Genomic DNA, 20,702 nt, shown 5'->3' with positions numbered 1-20,702 from the left:
AAAAGATCGAAGATCACTCTTTGTTCATAGCAACGATAAACTGAGACTTTTGTTAGAAATTCTTAATTAGTCTCATAAGACAGGGTTCATAAATTTTACATTTTTATTTCCTGCCGGCCAATCGAAGAACGAGTACAAGGATATATGTGAGTGTAAGTAGCGAATATATGAAGTGACGCTGTAACTCGTAAAACTCGTTAAATAATCAAGGGGAATAACTGCAGATTCACTGGCGACGCCAGTGAAAAACAGGCCCTCAAACTGTGACGATCTACAAAGCTGCGCAATTATCCCGCACAAAAGGTATCGATAAGTATTTTTCTCAAATCGCGATTATATCTAAATATCATCGCTTTAAAAAAAAATACACATTACTTATTCGGACAAAATATAATTGATCATTTCTATCCAAAGTTATTATTTATCTCACATTTATACTCGCGTGAAAATTATTCTCCATAAAATATCAGAAATTAGTCACAATCATACTAATCCTTTAAAAAAAAAGAGAACAAGATAAAATCATCGACGATGACGAATCGGTTCATTTCACACATGACCGCTATCGATCAGGCCTGAGATAATTGACAACGTATACGATGTGTATGATGACGCGCTAGTTTTTTTTTTTCCCTCGTTTATCTCAATTGTTTAATTCATTCTTGTATTGAGAGATGCGTTTTAATTTTAAACCTTGCAACTACCAGCATTATCGTGCGAGCTAAGTGAACATCGCAGAAACGGCAGGAGCATGCGCGTATTTTTCCCCCTCTCCTATATTAATCTATTCATGTGGCCGGTATTAATCAATCAGCTGTTTCAATCGTGAACGTGTTTTCAACGAACATTCGACGCGGCGTTCGATTGTCTCGTATTGATCCTGATCTTCTGTCAAAGGAATGTGAAAAAACGTGAGTATCGATATATGAATGTATAACGTTTCTTGTTAGATATGAGAGAGAGAGAGAGAGAGAGAGAGAGAGAGACAGCACGATCTACAAAATAGCGAGTTAATCACCAGCAATTGCGCAAATGTCTACCTGGACATAGAATGATTCACATTGCAACACTATATGTCATAATTAGAGATCAGCGATATAAATCAGAAAGTAATCCTAAAAGATAATCCAATTAACTTTTAAATGTGTCAAACAAATTATGTCTGACGATAAACCTTGGGCATGACGTACGAGACTTTAATTATCAAAACACAGCGTCGAACGTTTTGTAAACACTGATACATTGATACTGGAGTAAGTATACACGAAATATTTCTCCCAAGAGTTGCACGTTTTTTATACACGAAAGTGCATCACTTATAATACGTTCGCCTAATTTTCCTCTGGTCGTCAAATCGACATGCATCGCAGCAAGGTTCTCAAAGAGCTTTATTCGCGTGCCTTCCAAGACGCATTTGAAAAGAGACGCACTTAATATCGTCGCGCAAGCGCACGTTTCACAAATCTCGTCGTGTCTACGAGCTTCCCTATCCCGGTGGTCGTTAGTAAGGGTGCATTATCGAACCACCGAAGCTTGCGAATCGCGATAACACTCGGTCGTACGTGAGACTCCTCGCTCGAAAACGCTACATCGGCAACCACGGTAAGGTCCCTCTCTCGCCCGACAGGATGGCTCTCTCGATCGAGGAATCCGTCACCTCTGTTGAGGAATTGGGAGGTTAAGAAAAGCGCGAGGCCTCGTTTAATCCGAAGGCAGGGCCGGTCGCGCGAGGGGCGCCTACCTTTCACGCGGTATTACGTTTCAACATTTGCTTATTAAAATTTTTATCCTACGAGAAAACTTTAGGCTGTGCAAAATTTTATTATTGTGCTTTTAAACGTGAAATTTCAAAACCGATCTTGTATCCCCGTTTGTTTCCTCCCCCCTCCCCCCCCACCTCATGGATGGATCTTGAATATTCTTTCGAATATTCCAGATTTTTCCAAGCATTGATAAAAATTGTGCAACAGCTGTACGTATAGATATGTGTCGTACATGAATGGAAATCAAACTTCGACGCATCTAATTTTAAATTATTAATTAAATTATAATTAGAATTTTGTATTGTCTCATAATAAAAATAACGTTTATGTATTAAGTCTAATTTTTAAAAAATCATGATCAAAAATGACATTTATACAAATAACATTAACAAATACAAATAACATTTATCAAGAGAAAATATCTTTAAATACTCATGTATTTGAAATATTTTAACCATGATATATATTTCCTTAAATTTCTTAACACGGACACTTGATTTAATAATTAACTCCTCCTTAAATTAATATCAGTTAATGCAAATTAGATGCGTAATCAGATCTCCTTTTGAAAGGAGAGAAAGAAGAGAGAGACAAAAGTGACTGAAACGAACGCGGACCGCGAAAATTCGAGCTCGTCGCATGCAAAGTACGCGGACGGAACGAGAGCGCGCCTCGGTAGATTTTAACCCTGAATTCAGTTGGACATGATTTAATTTAACCGCGGCTCTCGACAATCCGGCCGTTCAATTTATCTCTGTCCAGCGAGGTGCGCGCGCGAGCCGTTGCGATCATCATCGTCTCATCACGTTGTCATTGTCGGTACCGTCGGTCTTCTAAGTCTACGTGATACCTCCGGTACGTAAAATTTACTTCCCAACACGAATAGTAATTAAGAAGTAACAAAGATAAAGAGAGAAGAATGTGAGTCGATTTATTTAGTTACAACATTTACTACGTACTGTTGTTACAAAATACGTAGAGTACCATATCCCGGAATAGATTAAATTCAATCGCGAAGTTGCCAGAGCGTTTATTTAAGGATGTTTTGACTGTAGCAAAAAAACCGTCAATATTAAAAAAGAAATATTTCTTATGTTAATATTTATTTATTATAAAAAAAATCAAAATAATGTAGTTTTTGACGTCTTCGTAAAAGAAAATAGTTGTAATTAATATTTTTCTTTATTAATGACACAAATTTTTGATCGTGCATATCCTCTGAAATCAATTGTAAGAAATAAAAACGAGTAATTTGCAGAAAGAGAGAGAAAGACAGATAATATTTTTCTCCATTTTATATTAAATAATTTTTAAATTAGTAAGTGAATCTAAATTAAGTTTTGCACAAATATTTATTAGTGTTTTCTTAATATATGTGAAAATTTTTATTTCGTTGACAATGTTTTTTCCTTGTTAAAATTGTCAATAAGTGCTGATTTACACAATATGCAATTTTCCATAAAAATCAATATTAACTTTAAAACTTAAATAATTTCCAAATATTAAGGGAATTGTATTCATGTTTTGCACAGATATTCAGAAAAAATAATAGGACAATCTACGAAATTTTTATACTTTTATGAATTTTGACACATATATCCTTAAAACGCACAAAGTAAAAAAAAAAATAATATAGAAATACTTATCTTATTTTATCTCTATCATAGTACCTTAGAAAATCTTTCAAAGAAAAAAAATTATTCTAAAAAGAATTCAAAATCTACAGAAGAAATGTCCAAAAGACATTTTAATTTTTATAAACTATTGGATATTTTCGTCTATTCAAACACGTCTCATATTATGATGATCTAGAAGATTTTTGATCCCCTGCGGATGACTTGCTATTTGGTTGCCCGCAGCTCCATACATATATTCGCGGGTAGAGACAGATTACATCCCACTAACGTACTCGTCGCACATCGTTGCACGTCGCGGGAGCGGCGAGGTCCGGAGACCTCGGTGCAATTTAATGAAATAGCCATCCTGTGGAGTGCGATGAAGTGCGCGGGCAATGAATGAGCATTACGTCGCGAGCGTAGGACGTAGTACGTGTATCACTGACATCAAAAATTTCGAAACACATTTTTTTACATCGTGGATAATCTTTATAAATTTATTCCTACTATAAGTAAAATAGAGATATATATTATTAGAGTGTATATTATTTTTATAATAATTATAACATGAAAATAATTGTCAAAATTATTAATAACCCTCTTGAGAGGATAGATATGGAGTAGATGTATTTAATAAATATATGATTAATTTATAATTATTTTATTTTGTCTTATATAGGAATATATATATATATATATATATATATATTCTATATATATATATTCATATAAGATAAAATGATAATTATTATAATATATTATTATAATAATTATAATATTGTAATATATTATTATAATTTAATAATTGTTATTGTAATGTGTAATATATTATAATAATATATATATATATATATATATATATATATATATATATATATATATATATATATATATATATATATATATATATATTATTATATATATAATCCAAAAATTATAAATTTTACTATATTAATACTATAAAACAAAAAGTTCCAGCAGACATTCTAGATGCAAACTATACGCGAGATCACGTATTTGATGTACGGACGACGAGATAAGCGGAGAATGCTTCGTGATAACAGTCATGTAGCAGAATCGTTTTTCAGAGTTTGAAGAAATATAAACGAAATGTCGGTTCTGTAGTGAAACGTATCTTGGTCTACAACTCATCAGTATAGCAAAACTCTGAGACTCACATATGTTAGGAATTAATACATTTGCCACATTAGCATGATTGTAATTATATGATACATGAGTTTATCGCAATTTATTTTTTTCTTTGCAATATATAATTAGAATTTTTCTTTGGAAAGATGTATGTCATTTTTCACGAGATGTAATCTTTTTCTTCGATATTTAACTGTAGTATTAACGGGAATTCGTGTTAATAAAAATTTCTGGACATTCGGTATTAATATTTTAAATCTTTGTTTGTAAAATTTGACATATTATTAATAAAACAAATATATCATATGCATAATAAGTATATTATTGATCAAAAAATATTATTTTATTAAATAGTTTCTGATATCTAGATATTTTTCTATATAAGAAATTAATCTAATATTTAAAAAAAAATTTATTATTAAAGTAGAGTTATATCTTTACGTTATACGTTAAAGTTAATTAAATTAAATATTTAAATTAATTCATTTAAATTAAATTCATTAAATTTGTATATAGCCAAAATAAGCCAGTATAATCAATATAATTAGAGAAAAAGTGAATGCACATTTAAAATCGGAAACAATTTTTTAAATTTATGAAGTGTGTTTACAAGATACAGAGAATTGAGATTAATATTATAATATTCTTCCTGTTAAAAATTTAAATAATATAGTACATGTTTACATATAATATTAATTATATTAATTTCCATATTAGTGTGGTGAAATAAATTCAATTTCATATTACATGAAAATGCGTAGGAAGGCATTTACAATTAGCTGTATTATACTACCTGTATTGTTTTACATGCCAAACAACATGTAAGATGAACATTGTGCTTTGGATGTTAATATTTGATTCCTAAATTAAATATTTTTAAATTAAACAATTGCGCTATTTATATTATATGTGACGATTAATATAAATCGTACTTTTCTATTTCCTCGAAGACTAATATATATGTGAAATTGAATTTGCACGCATAATGCAATTTTTTCGACATTCTCTGATAAAGTACATGAGTTATCCATTTGTGCAGGTATCGTCTTTACAGAACATCCGCCAATTTGTATAATGATATTATGAAATATTCTCTCTCTTATGCAATGGCTAGTACAACTCACAGAATAGAAAGACTTTGATGCGCGAAATTTAATAAACTCAGCTCTCTCAAAGCGATAAAACGATATAAGGCCATTTCTCTTTGCCACTTCTTTTAGGTCAATAAAAACAGTATTAGATAAAATTGTAGCCTCTTTCCTTAAAAGGAATATATGATTTTTATGGAATATGATATATTTTAAAACAAAGATTAAACATAAATAATTACTTAATCATCCTTGCTTTAATTTATTTCACTATTTAATATTTTTACTAATTTATTTACTTGAGTAAAATCTCTAAAACCTCTTTTTACATCGCTCGTGGAATTTATTGATATCTTGACAATCTTATTATAAAAAACTAACTAAATTTTTTTAACAAAAACTATCTGAACTATCTGAACGTTATCTGAATTTATATTGCAAGTTGTTAAAAGATTAAACTGCTTAATTTCTATTATATAAAAATGTGTGGTGAAAATATAGAGCTAAATATAAGCGATAACTTAAAAAATAACTTAAAACAAAATAAAATAATTGTAGTAAAATAATATTCTTAAATAAATGCAATTATTGTTACATTATGTAACAATATTATAATGCGGAACTCAAATGTCTCATCCCAATATGTATACGAGTAATAATTTTATTATAGTATTTTGTATAAATATATTTGCTGATAGCTAGTAACAAAAAATAAATGATGTAAGAAATCATAATATACATTGATTGTTGCATATAAAACACATGTTTCGTTTCACAAGCAATAAAAATCTTTATTATAAAATTTTATTGCATCGTCTTGCTTTGCTTCTATGATCTGAGGACAGCTTTAATGCTCTATAATCGTCTCTCGTCAACACAATATCATTCTCCAGAGAGACGTCCACTTTACTCATTTAGATATAGATAGTGATTTTGATTTGGCAAGTATATCTTCAATAAGAATAATAACACTCAATGCGTTAAATGCAATTGTTCAACAACGCATCGGTCTCAAATTATTCAAACAGAAAGATCAATATCGAATAATTAAACGCGCATGATACTTATAAGAGGAAAGAGCAGGCATGGAAAAAATAAAGAAAATTTTCGATGCATTCGAATCCATTGAATTAACGAACGCTTCTGCCATCGCGTAAATTCCGCTTGAAGAATCGCGTAGGATCCGCTGTCTGAAATCCCCGGTCAAAATCGTTGAAGAAAAGCGACACTCAATCGCAAAAAACATCTAGTATCTCGCCTGGGGTCTGAATGCAAATGACTTTATCTTCGACACGCGGTGTTTTCTCGCACGAGGTCCTAAGGGGGAAACGACATCCGAAAACTAAAGAATCGCGGCGCCAAAGGCGAGGGCGAGAAATATTACCCACAGGGTGGTTGGCAGTTTCTCGAAGAGGCGAATGCGTACGTCGATTGTAATGGTGCTCGCTCGTGGCCGAAGGCGGGAGATTTCGCGGGAATAAAGGGTGGGCTCTCTTCTCGCCGGTGCAGCCGAGCGTGCACGTAGCATTCTGACGGAAAGCCCTGTTCCGACTTGGTAGGGAAGTTGTCTACCAGCCAAAGGCGCGTCGACGCGTTTCTTTGTAATGCACTCCGCCAACGTAAAAAGTTAGTCGAACGTGATTCATCATCGCGATGAATAGGATCGTATTCGCAATTTACCGGCTCTCGCTACGACTTCCGGGCTGACTCATTTGCATTAATTTGATCTGAGATGTCAAGTTGGAAAACTAAGGAATATTTCAGATGTTCAAATCGATAAATATGCTTCATGAAGAAAAAAAAGTATATAAATAAATATAAAAAGAATATAAATTTCTCCAAAACTCATATCTATTATAATAAATAATAGTTTAATAATATTTTATATCGTTATAGATTATGACATTTAATATACCAAAGAATTTACTTTTTTATAATTTGTAATACTTGAAAAAAAAAAATATATAATATCAAAGATGCACTGTATAAATGCTTCAGTATTAATATATGAAAATACAACTAATGTTTTAATCTTTTTCTATTAATATAGATTACAATGGCAAAAATAACAACAGCGTTGTATCTGCTATACTTGGCTGGTACTGCCTTTACCCTGAACGAGGAACTGCTGGAGCAAGAATGCCCCGTAGATTGTCATTGTCACTATTTTCGCATCAACTGGGTGACGGACTGTTCGGATAGCAATCTTACGACCATCCCATACAACGAACTTAGCGATAATGTCTATATTTTAGACATGAATGATAATAATATCGCAAACATCGGTCCTTTTCCAAGCTCGATCAAATTAAGGCGCCTTCAGATGGCACATAACCAGCTAACCGAGTTGACATACGAATCCTTCGCTGGATTAACGTATCTGTTGGATGCAGATTTCTCATACAACGCCATTAGGCATGTAGATCCTGAAGCGTTTCGGTAAGACAATTCGATATTAATCATATTTTCGTAAAATCTAATAATCTAATAATCGTATTTTTAAACAGAAATAATTTGATTAATAATGATCTAATTAATTCAACAGGGACAGCCCCGGTCTAATTACATTGGAGCTTCAACATAATCCTTTGGAGGAGGTTAAAGCACATTTCCTGAATTGCCGCACATTGTTGTATCTCGATCTAAATTCATGCGGTATCCATCATCTTAACACAGGTTTCTTCCACAATACGACGAATTTGAATAAGCTCGATTTGTCGCACAATCCCCTGCAAAGAATAGAACCAGGTCCCTTCGATCATCTAACGAATTTGGAATATCTCAGGTTGAACGGATGCAATTTAACCTACATATCTCCCGAGGCGTTTTCGCACTTGGAAAATTTGCGACATTTAGAAATAGCAGACAATCAATTGAAAACATTAAATTGGAGGAACGTTCTCACGCCATTGGTGCGTCTGGAACATCTGGATATCAGTAAAACCGGTATTACAAATTTACCGGGTGACGCCTTTGCTAAGAATTTGTATCTCCGTCAATTGATTCTCGCGAATAATGAATTGTGGCACCTGGATGTCGAAGATACGCTCGGACACAATCTACACAGCCTTCAATCTCTAGATTTGTCGTATTGCAATTTACGAGATCGCCTATCCGAGGAAGCTTTCACAAACGCAAGTAAACTACGCGTACTCAATCTAAGCGGTAATCCAATGTTCGCCAGCGATTTAACTGCCGTTCTCCGCCATCTGCCCAAGCTTCATAAACTCTCTCTCAGCAATTGTAGTCTTCGAAGATTACCAGACGCCTTCGATGTATTCGAACATCTCGAGGAACTTGATATTTCCCACAATCCGCTATCCGACGCATTTGTCAGTCTTCTCAATCCGTTGACATCTTTGGAATATTTGGATATATCTTATTGCGGTCTTGGTCATGTCGGAAATAATACTTTTGCACAAATGACTTTTCTAAAGCAGTTGATTCTTTCGGGGAACGAGCTTCATACTTTAGAAGAAGGATTATTCGCGAATCTAACACGTTTGGAAAGTCTAGAACTCAACAACTGTGACCTTAAGATACCTCTTGATCCAAAAATCTTCGGTGACCATCAGTCGACAAACATAATAGAAGTCAAACTCAGTGGCAATCCGCTGATCGTACCCGACGAAGGCTCGTTGCTTCCAACGCAGTTATCTAAGGTAGAGATTTTAGATCTCAGTAACTGCGGTATCTCGCATTTGAATGAGGACATATTTACCACGACGAATAATCTCACCCAATTAAATCTTTCGGGAAATATCATTTCTGGTGTGGAAAATCTGAGCTGCCTGAAGAAACTGCACGCGTTAGAACACATAGACCTTAGTAATAACAAATTGCGCACGATCAATCCAAAAGTATTCGAGTCAAATCCACACTTACTATCGATCAATCTTATGGGAAATCCGTTTATTTGCAATTGCTCTATCGCGGAGACATGGAATTGGGCCGTGCAGGAAAAAGGTGATCTTCACGTGCTCGTTGGCAGTCAACTTACCAGTTTTGAAACTGGCTCCGTAAAGCGAAGGAAGACCCTTTCCTGCGTCTATGACGAGGAAACTTATCGAAACATAATAGACGGGAATCAAACAATCCCAAGTCGCAAACATTATCCCAGTCAATTTACACCTTCTCGTACTTGGGCTAAGTATGTTCGCGAGTCTAATTGTAATTGGCGTTCATGATACGCGGCGAACAACTATCAGCATCCGATGCTGAACGTCTATTATCGTAAGGTACGTAAGCACAGAGAGGAACTTTGAATAAGAGAGTTTCTGCTAAATATTATTACATCGTACAAGCCATAAACTAATAGCGATATCGTGAAATTTACATTTCGGTGGCATTATTTTTATAGTCATAGGATTAAGACAGATACGGAAAATAGTTTATGTATTAGAAAATATCATAAAGTATGTCCGCATTGAAATGTTGCTAAGTCAAATACTCGGTTTTGTATATACATATATACAACACTTCTCTTTTTTATATATAGTATATATTATAATAACTATTTGCATCAATTAAACATTATATTTTCATGTGTCCAAGTTAATAATGTAATATGTTTAGTCAAATGTTAGCATAATCAGCTGCCAATGTGATCGGTTGTTAAAAATAAAGCTAAAAAATTTAAAGGAACAAAATAATAAAAATTAAATTTATTATAACTAAAGTTTTATATATCTTTTTAGAAAACGTCTTATATATATATATATATATATATATATATATATATATATATATATATTTATCACATTGAAATATAGCCTCTCTCTTTTATACTGTATCAAATATATAAATTAAGTTAATTTCATATTTTTAATTAAATACACAAAATGTTGGAGAAGTTTAATATCTCTATATCATAGAAAAAAGATTTAGAAAAACATAAAAAGCCTATTTTTCATAAGCAAAAGTAGTAAATATATCATTTGTACATTTAATGACTGGTCTTTTTTTATTTATAGATAGGAACTGTTTGCAAGATAGTAGACATTGATGATATGAAGAATAAATATATATTTAATTAAGTTAATAATTAAGTTAATAATTATTTTTTTTATAGATAAAGCTTATGAAGTGCTCCCGTATCGATATATGTAAAATTATGCAAACATCTTGCAAGTATCTGTTTTCTAAGTATGCGTACACACACACACTTACTTTTTTTCAGATATAATTTCATTGTCTTGATTTAATGGAATTTTATTTATACGATTATTTTAATTTTTTGATAAAATTTTAGTTGTTAAAAGTGTTAAACCAAAAAATATAATTACTAAAGTATTTTCATTTGTTATAAATAAAATTTTAATTAATAATGTAAATTTAGTTGTAACAATTACACATTTATAATACAATATATATTTATATATATGTAACCTTATATATAACAAATTTTAGTTCTTCTAAATTCTCTAAAGTTATTCTTAACAAAATGCAATATTATTTTATATTTATTATACAAAACTCTTTCTCCTTTATTTTGCAATTGTTTATTTGACCAATAAAATTCGAGATTCTAAAAAATATACCGTAACTAGATTTTTTAACAATTACATAGTTCACATAATTAAGTAGTTCACATATACGTATAAATACAATTACATCATCACATCCAATAGCGTGTGAGTACGTGACCATGAACTTTATTAAATTAGATGTCTCTATTTGATTTTATAATAGCTACAGAAAATGCTTGATTATCGTTAAAAGCTGATTTTCCAGTATACCCAATTGTTACATAGAAAATACGATAGCTTTGTTTTCAATTTGTTATTCACATATATTTTATGCCTCTCTTATTTTTAAGTTAATTAAAAAATTTTATTGCATTATATAATTATTTGTACGACAAGTTTATAATGCGCGAAATATCGCACGAATAAATCTACTAACTATAAAATTAGTACGAAGTTGATCTTATAGTGAAATCATCATGGTATTCATAAAACTCGTCGATGTCATGTTTTATAAATTATTATACTTTGTGCGTTATAGCATGCTTTGCTATAATATTTATGTTTTGATTATGAAGTTACATCGACGATTATTTAAAAGTGAGATAGAATCTCAATTTTCCTATGAACACATCTTTAAAAAAATATATATGTATATATATATAATTTGGTATAATTAAAAAAATTTTCTCTAAACAACTATAGACAACAAGGATTATTTTCAAAACATTTCAAATTTGCGAATCAAATGTCGAACCAAATTTTAGTTAAAAGAACTAAACTTGCTCGAAAAAGAAATATTAGATTAACATGACATTTTTTTCTACTTGACTCATATATTATATAATACATATTCTTATATTCTTTTTCGAGGTTTGTTTTTTTTTGCAGATAATGTTTAATTCACAAATTGAATTGAAATATCTAAAACAATTCATTATATAAAAAATGTAAAAATAATATTTCATTATATATGTATAAAAAATCTCGTATGTATAATATTTAGAACAGTTTAAACTATATATATATATATATATATATATATATATATATATATATATATACATATCGTTTATTAATGTAAACTGCAATCTATAATTTCGTTTTCGCAATCCAATATTTAGGAAATAAGGAATTAATTATATTTTAAATATTTATTTAAGCTAAGATTAACCAAAGTAAGAGAGAAAGTAAAGTGATATAAAAAGAGATATATTTCTTTCGCTCTTTCACATTCGAACAATATCGATCATTCAAATGTGCAAAATCTCGCATATATCTAACAACATAAAAACATTATTTTCGAATTATAATGCGGACGATGTGTATTAGTTTATTATAATCACGAAATGTAAAAGACTGTATTTAATAAAGCTGTAAATCTTCTTGGTATACATATCTTCTCTTATGTCATTCATTCTTGATGAAAAAGATTATCTCTATAGGTCAATCACGTCAATCATAAAAACTGATGCTCTGATATGCTACTGACTGCATGCTGATATAAACTCTGTCATCTTTACAGATATTCGTTAACAAGTATTATTAGCGATGAGATATGATTTGATAAAACTTTTAGAATACTGCGGAAATTATCTGTTTTTATCCTACATTAGAGGAAGTTGCAACGATTTGTCACACGTTTAATTTTACCAAAGTGCATTTATGTGATAAGCATCTGAACAAGTAAAATACTATAAATAATATAAAATGAAAATATTATAAGAAAATTATGTGAAAATTTATATTTCTAAAGCCCGGTTACAAATAATTGGTTGCACCAATTATTTTGGTTCAGTTTTTTATTCTCGTACCAGTTGTTTTGGCTTTAAGCGAGACTTAAAACTTCTAACTTTTGGCAATAATCAATGTTATTTGGCTTTTGACTTTAGACTTTAAACTCTAAACAAAAATTAAATTCTGATGCCTGCGAGGCCCGATTATCCGTCATTGATCGTTCGTTATATACGGAGTGAAATCGTCTTGACCTCGAGACATATATACACACAATAGTACGGGCATTCATGCACACATGTATATATGCACGAGTGCGTGCATGAGTGTGATTATGTATGTCATTTTTCTATGCGCAAAATTCATATTATTGTCAGAATCATGTTGATCTTTTTTGAAACCTTCCACGCAGATTTTTAGAGCTGTCAAACTATATATCCATATAAAAATTCGGATACGAAATAAATTTCGTAAAAATAGATTTTATTTTTTATTATAATAAAATATTTATTAAATAGTAATTATTAAATAATAATATGTCGCAAATAACTCTGACTTCTAAATAAATATCTTATATATATCTATCTCTCAATTTTTATAATATATATTATCTATATATTATAAAAATTATGAATCTTATAAAATATATATAAATATCTTGTGTTATATAATTTATAAATATTTCTTTGTCGCGCTTTTTTCTTTGCTTAATTTTGCATAATTGTCAATGACATTTAAATAAACAATCTTGCATTTATTTGTCGCAATGATATGTTGAATATTTTATGTAAATTGTTAAAATTGTAAAGTTTATGTAATAATATGTAGGCTATATTCCCAGGCTACTAGTTGTATGTAACGTTGTAGGTACGGCTCTGATATGATATCGTTGCGTAATAATCCGCATCACGCTGTCACGCAGGCGTGAAAGGCGCAGTGTGTTTGTAATTTCGTCGTGAATTTCGTGTAACTGCCTTTACTTGTGAATATTACCTATTCATATGCGACTATTAAAAGAAGTTAATTTTAGACAAACATGAAGTTTGCAAAAGCGTAAACCGTGTGAATGTGAAGCCTCCATAATTAAAAATTACTTTGTGAAGCCTGCATAATTAAAAATTATTGTTGCGCATTATATTGCAGTTTTCATAATTTATTAAGATTTTATTAATTATTAAAAAAAAAATCTTTAACTGATCCCTCATTGATGTCACATTTGAAGGAAGAAAGAACGTGATTTTTTTTTGTTAAAATATGTGAAAATAAATTAGTATTCTCGAACACCACATGCGTTCAGTAACATGTGGATTAAATGAATAAAATGAAAATATCGAAGACCTCTCTTTCAGGAGATATTTATGAATTATTAAATAATTATAAATCCTAATCAATTTTCATAAAATCTATCTTTATTTAAAATATAAACGATTTATTAATGCAGGATAATAGAAAAAAGAAAGGTTTGGTATATTTATAAATCCATATTATGTAACGCGAATAGTGACATACTAAAAGATGATGAATTTATTTCGACATGCAAAAATATTCGCACATGATTTTTTTGTTTTTGTTTTTGACGTTATTATTCATACTATATGATTAACAAAACGGAAGAATTTTATATAATAAAAAATAATATTATATAATATTATATAAAATATAATAATATATATAATAATATTGTATATTATTATAAAATAATAAAAAAAAAAAATATTTTTTGATCAAATATGTATCAGGACTTGGATCTGCACGATAATCTGCGCATGCGCAGAATGGACTCACGCGCACGTGATGTAAACCTTTGTTGTATTATCTTTGTCTCTGCTATATTGATATACCGATTCGGTTTAATCAACCATCAGTCGGCCAGTTCAATTATTCGTACGGCATGCGCGCGTGGCTTCCTTCGCCGGCTTTGACTCATGACTGTAGCTCGTTAAGTGCCGATTATCGGCAAGTAAAGTCCGTCGACAGTCCTCGACTTCAGCTTGTCATCGTAGCTTGCCTGCGCTGGCTGTATCGGGTGCCTCTATCAGGTAGAATCTCGCACGCGTAACAATGGATTTATTCGAGAACATCCCGGATATTCCCAAATTGTATTACGGCGCGTTACTGGGAGTCGGTTTTTGCATCTATTATCTCTGCGAGGTCGTCAAAGTAAGTAAAAACATGACAAGTTCCATGATCCGATAATCGATCGTTAATCGTGTTTAACAAAGATTGCTCTATCACAAGATATATTTTATAAGAATAATCAAGAGGAAGGGAGATAGAAAGAAGTTCGATTGATCGCGATATATTACGTTGCGTTAGGAATCGGTTTTTGCATTTATCTGTTTCTTTATAGCTGAAATGACTTCACTAGTTTAGACTTTATCTTTTTCTCTTCACATTGGAAGAAAAAAGATAAGCTTTGAACTAGTCAGCTATAAAAAACAGACCCATACAACATTATATCTTTGCAAGATCGTCAAGGTAAAAGTATTCTTTGGCGCGATAATCGATCGTTAATCGCGTTTAACGAAGATTGTTATATCACGAGATATATTTTTTTAAATGATCGAAAGAGAGAAGAGTATGATCAATTGTAATATGTCACGATCGATCGCATTCCGTTCCAATCCAGGAAGTTTTAAAAACTTCCACTCTTACATGATACATGTAACAATTAATTTCGTACTGAACAGCATTTACTGAGAGATTAACCTACTATTCGTTAAATTCCATAGATCACGCCCAACTCGCTCAACAGACCGGAAACTTTGTCTTCAATTAAATATAATTGCACTCGTGATGGTTACATACGAGCGATGAAAAAATGCGTAATTGACAAATCAATCTGTTATATTATTCAAATAGCAAAAAAAAAAAAAAATAAATAAATAAATAATGCAATAAACACATGCGTGATCTGACATTGCTACGAATTTCTTCGTTATCATACATGGTTTAAATATTCAGCAAGTTAAAAAAAGGAAACATACACAATAAACATGCGAATCGAACATATCCTAGAAGAGAATTGTATATTATATAATTGTATATTATAAGTAATATTCTTAGTTATTTGTTAATGAATATAAAAGTGCTTCACCGAGATTGAAAGATAAAATAAAATTTAAAAATAAATAACGAATTTATAACGAATTTAATCAACAAAAAATGTTTTTGTATTTTTTATTATAATGGCACGGATATACAATTAAATATTCGATTCGCGTCTAGCATCAGGCGTAAAAATATGATACTCAATATTAATGAAACAAAGATTCGCAAAGATTTTTTTTTCCGAAGCATGAGAATAAGAATAAGAATGAGAATAAGAATTATTCAGATAGAGGATAAGATCAGCAGAGACCATTATAGGAATCTTGAAATAACTCTGTGAAATAACGATAAAGGTAATAATGCACGGAGAATCGATGAATGCGATGAACTCTGAAACGGAGCAACATTATCGTTGTGCCTCATGAACGGGTGCATTCATTGACTAAAGAGTCATATCAAAGCAATGTGGTTAAAGTAGTGTCAGCCAGCGGCACCTTTTATACGATTCAACATTTATTTGCCTTGAATGGAGAACTAATCTTTACGTAAAATTAAATAATGTGCCTCGTCAAAAATCTCGCTACTCGTAAGATGCTATATTATATATATATATATATATATATATATATATATATATATATATAATATAATATTTATATATTTTTATATATTTTATATATATGTATGTATATATAATATAACAATTAATTATGTAGACAGAAATTAAAAAATGTAAATAAAATTTATTTGTTTAAAAGATATTAGTTTTTTAGTAAAATAGAATGTTTCATTATTATAACCATCTTTAAAACTTTTCGATCGAAAAAATCAAGTCATAAGAGATATCAATTAAAACATTCTTTAATATAACTTTAGGAACTTTAGGGGAGCAGTTTGGAAACTTTAGCGCCATAGTTTCTTCTTTGAAAGCGTCTTTCAATATTTTAATAATTCTTATCATTTCTTCGATAAACTTTGTAACAAAAAATTTAATGTCGAAATATTCTTTGCTCTTTTGAAATAATTACTTGACATTGTGGGTGTCAACACACATCTTATAAGATTATTTAAAGAACCATCTTATTATAATGTTTATACTTTATCGAGACAAAATAAATAACAAACAGTGTAGAGATAAAATTAATCGCATGTTTATTGAGTATGTTTCCTGTTAGCAATTTAGAAATGAAAATTATGTTTACGAATTTAATTGACAGATTACTTAATATATTTATCTATATTTCTATATCTCATATACACGCGTATATGTAAAGAATACAATTATAATACGTAAAAATATCAGTAGCTGTTTGCGTAAAAAATGTATTTTTACACAAAACAAATTCAAGAAGACTAAGTTTATAATAAAAATAGTTTTTTATATATTATCTGCATATGGCACAGTTTCAAAACATTCGATACACAGAGACAGGATTTCCGCGATACATGTTTGAACTATCGTACGACCCTCGATGACGAGGAAAAATGCAATTTATTAATTTGACCTTAAATTTACGAGGCAGTTCTACACATGTAGACAGCACAGGCAGATAAGCTATCGGTCGTGAAATAACTAGCAATTATAATAGCATATTGATATGATAATACATTAGTATACTAGTAACTATATTATGAATAAATACATTAATGATGTGATAATTAAAAAATTTTAATCAATAAATTTTATCTGCGCGATGTGTGGTGCTAAAATGTATAATATAATCTTGTTTTATATTACTTGGTATAAAAATATATATACTTTATCCTCCTTTTATTTCACTCATATCTTTTTATATTGTCCTCCATAAGATGAAAGAAAATATTTCAATTGCAAACATAAAAACAAATGCTTTAAGTATACATTTTTTTTAAAGACAATTGCTCCGATAAGTAAGACCACAGGTTTACACCATTTTATTCTTATGACCTTGAACCTGATTAATGAAAGATTCATGAAAGATTAATTCTTCAGTTTACATTCAGATATTATCAGTTACGTTCAGATTACTTTCTTCAGTTATGTATTAAAGAAATCAATTGCGCATAAATAAGAATTAATTGATATTTTATGCAACAATATAATTATATTGACAAATGCATATTTATAATCCATGATTTAATATAGTTCACTTGATTCATTACCTTTTCATGAATAGTGAAATAAATTATAAAAATTATTCATTAATGGGATCAATTGTTCGAATCTGGATAATATATAGAATATAGTTCAATTTTACGATTGTGCAATCATGTTACTCATATCACATCATGCAAACCAATAAAAAAAAAAACTATTACGATTTCAGACACCTTTGCTGGCTTGCGGCGATGGACCATTTCGCTCGTTTTTGGAAGCGAATATTCCGCTCGTACAGAATAAATTCTGGCCAACATTATGGTGCTTCGAATCGCGAGCACAGACCATTATAGCCAGCCTTTTAAGATCCAGAATATTACCGCCCATCAAATACCGCAGGTTAGTGAAGAAATTGTAGAGAAAAAAATTTATTCGCGCCGAAAGAGAGAGAGAGAGAGAGAGAGAGAGAGAGAGAGAGAAATTATTTCCTAAGTTTTAGAAAAATAGATAATGATATAATATATTAAATTGTATTTTGTAACCTTGTCTCTATATTTTGTAGGGAAATTCTGACTTTGCCTGACGGCGGTGAAGTAGCTTTAGATTGGGCCGAAAAGGATTGCTCTGTCACCTCGCCCATCGTTATCATTTTACCTGGTCTTACGGGTGGTAGTCAAGCGGAATATGTCAAATGTCTAGTATCAGCCGCGAGAAAAGTTGGGATACGATGTGTAATTTTCAACAATAGAGGTTTAGGCGGATTGAAATTGAAGGTAGAGCTTATTCATGACGACTTGAATATTATGAGTAGATAATTCTATTCTATTCTTAGAGATATTATATGAGAATAAAACTGCAATTATATCACTCATTGTAAACAATAGTCTTTTTAATCAGAATCCACTTTCTGTCCACTTAACGAAAATTTGACGTAATTTATTACTTCTAGACCCCACGAACGTATAATGCTGCTAACGATGATGACTTAACTGAAGTTGTAGAACACGTGAGAAAACTTCACCCTCACGTACCCCTCGGAGCAACCGGAATCTCCATGGGAGGGTAACTATCAGATTTTTTAATTTATTTTCAAATATTAAATCTTATAATAATATGTACTTTCAGTGTTTAAAAGAAAAATATATAGAATATATTTATAAATTGAATGAAATCATTCGGATATTTTTTTCTAAATGTTTTCTGCTATGCACAGGTTGATTTTAGGTAATTATTTAGCACGACAAGGCTTACTAGCAAGAACGAAATTAAAAGCATGTCTTATTATCTCGGTACCATGGAACGTGTTCGCCGCAACGAAGAATACCGAAGAAAATTACTTAAATTTAATGCTAAATAAGCATCTAGCTAGTAATTTACGTCGTACAATAGAACGATATCATACTTCTGATATTGGGCCTTTCAAAAGCGTAGATTTTGACACACTTCTAAAAGTATGTTTTTATTAAATTTGAATACATGAAAAGATCAGACAATATCAAAATTTTCTCGATATAAGCATTTAACATTTTTGTCAAAATATTTTGATGGATTATTTCAAACTCTATTGAATACAGTAATTTAATTGTTTTGCCTTACCCTACTTCTCGTTATTACCGTTCACCACAATGTTACATTTACAATTTTATAAAAAGTTCTATTTTGGTTAACCTCCCATAAATAAATTTTAGAATCTTATTTGTTAATCAAATTTATTAATGAAATTAGGCATAAATTCACTATATATATGTGTGTGTATATATATATATATATATATATATATATATATATATATAATTTATGATGTATAAGATTTGATATTGTCTATCGTCTATCTAGACTACTATGACAAAAACGTTATCTGACATATGTAAATTATTAAATTATTACTATGTTTGACAGAGCCAAACAATAAGAGAATTTGATTCGCATTTTACGGCAAAACATTTTGGATATAAAAACGTCGACGAATATTATCGTGATGCGACACTCGATGAAAAGTTGCATCTGATCGAAGTTCCTACTTTATGTCTCAACGCGGCGGATGATCCGTTTCAGCCATTGAAAGGTAAGCGTAAAGCGCGACAAGATCACTTATGACGCTATTATAATTTTATATGATCTTACTCAACGCCTATAAATTTTCAGCGATACCTCTAAAGGAGATAAGCAAAACCAAAAATGTGGCTGTAGTGGTAACGTCGCGTGGAGGGCATATTGGTTTCCTAGAAGGCGTTTGGCCAGTCAAGGAGGAACAATATATGGGAAAATTGTTCTCACAATATTTCGCGGCGGTGTTCACCAGAGGTTTTGATCACTAGCAAGATATAAGATTGACACAATTTATGGATCGAGTAAACGGTATTATATACGTCAACATTGATTGCTTTGCTATCATTAAAAGATATGTTTTATAATATCGTTTATGTGTCTAATTTTTACGTAAACTGAAATGTGATCCTATTATTTTAGCTAAAATAATTTTTCATCGCATTTTTATATTACATTGCACGACGGTGTAAAGCTTGAAATTAAAATTGTAAATTATTCGGTTCGAAAGTTATAATACTTCCGAATTCTACTATACATTTTTTATGATTAAGCCATTAAACGAACTCAATGCTTATTGAAAAAGTGTTTGATAATTTTAATATTGCATTTTTAGTAATAGTAAACACGTTATTAAATTTATCCTTGGTATATCATTAATTGCAATAAAAGTTAACTTTTATAAAAACCTATTTTATCAATTATTCCATTTT

The 20,702-nt window shown here is 30.5% G+C and overlaps 2 protein-coding genes across 7 annotated transcripts in view; one reads left to right on the top strand and one right to left on the bottom strand.

Moving 5' to 3' along the window:
• LOC126858953 (protein artichoke-like) overlaps window positions 1–20,702 on the bottom strand; it is a 48,070-nt gene that overhangs the window by 26,814 nt on the left and 554 nt on the right. The window lies entirely within an intron of this gene.
• On the top strand, window positions 216–20,675 carry LOC126858952 (phospholipase ABHD3-like). 6 transcript variants are annotated; one of them, XM_050609720.1, is made up of 9 exons: window positions 7,886–8,055; window positions 8,162–8,859; window positions 14,938–14,975; window positions 18,173–18,342; window positions 18,506–18,716; window positions 18,893–19,005; window positions 19,157–19,394; window positions 19,843–20,008; window positions 20,089–20,675. In XM_050609720.1, the coding sequence occupies exons 1-9, from the start codon at window positions 7,940–7,942 to the stop codon at window positions 20,259–20,261; spliced, it is 1,923 nt and encodes a 640-aa protein (XP_050465677.1). In that variant the 5' UTR covers window positions 7,886–7,939; the 3' UTR covers window positions 20,262–20,675. The 6 variants fall into 6 exon arrangements, with proteins under 6 accessions (XP_050465674.1, XP_050465672.1, XP_050465675.1 ...); XM_050609717.1 differs by lacking the exons at window positions 14,938–14,975; window positions 18,173–18,342; window positions 18,506–18,716; ... (2 more) ...; window positions 19,843–20,008; window positions 20,089–20,675 and adding an exon at window positions 216–303 and having other exon boundaries at window positions 7,667–8,055; window positions 8,162–12,475; XM_050609715.1 differs by lacking the exons at window positions 14,938–14,975; window positions 18,173–18,342; window positions 18,506–18,716; ... (2 more) ...; window positions 19,843–20,008; window positions 20,089–20,675 and adding an exon at window positions 764–911 and having other exon boundaries at window positions 7,667–8,055; window positions 8,162–12,475.

Source organism: Cataglyphis hispanica, chromosome 2 (assembly GCF_021464435.1).
Source record: "Cataglyphis hispanica isolate Lineage 1 chromosome 2, ULB_Chis1_1.0, whole genome shotgun sequence".
NCBI classification, from domain to species: Eukaryota; Metazoa; Arthropoda; class Insecta; order Hymenoptera; family Formicidae; genus Cataglyphis; species Cataglyphis hispanica.
The sequence above is the reverse complement of the archived record's forward strand: the minus strand, read 5'-3'. Positions and strand labels throughout refer to the sequence as shown.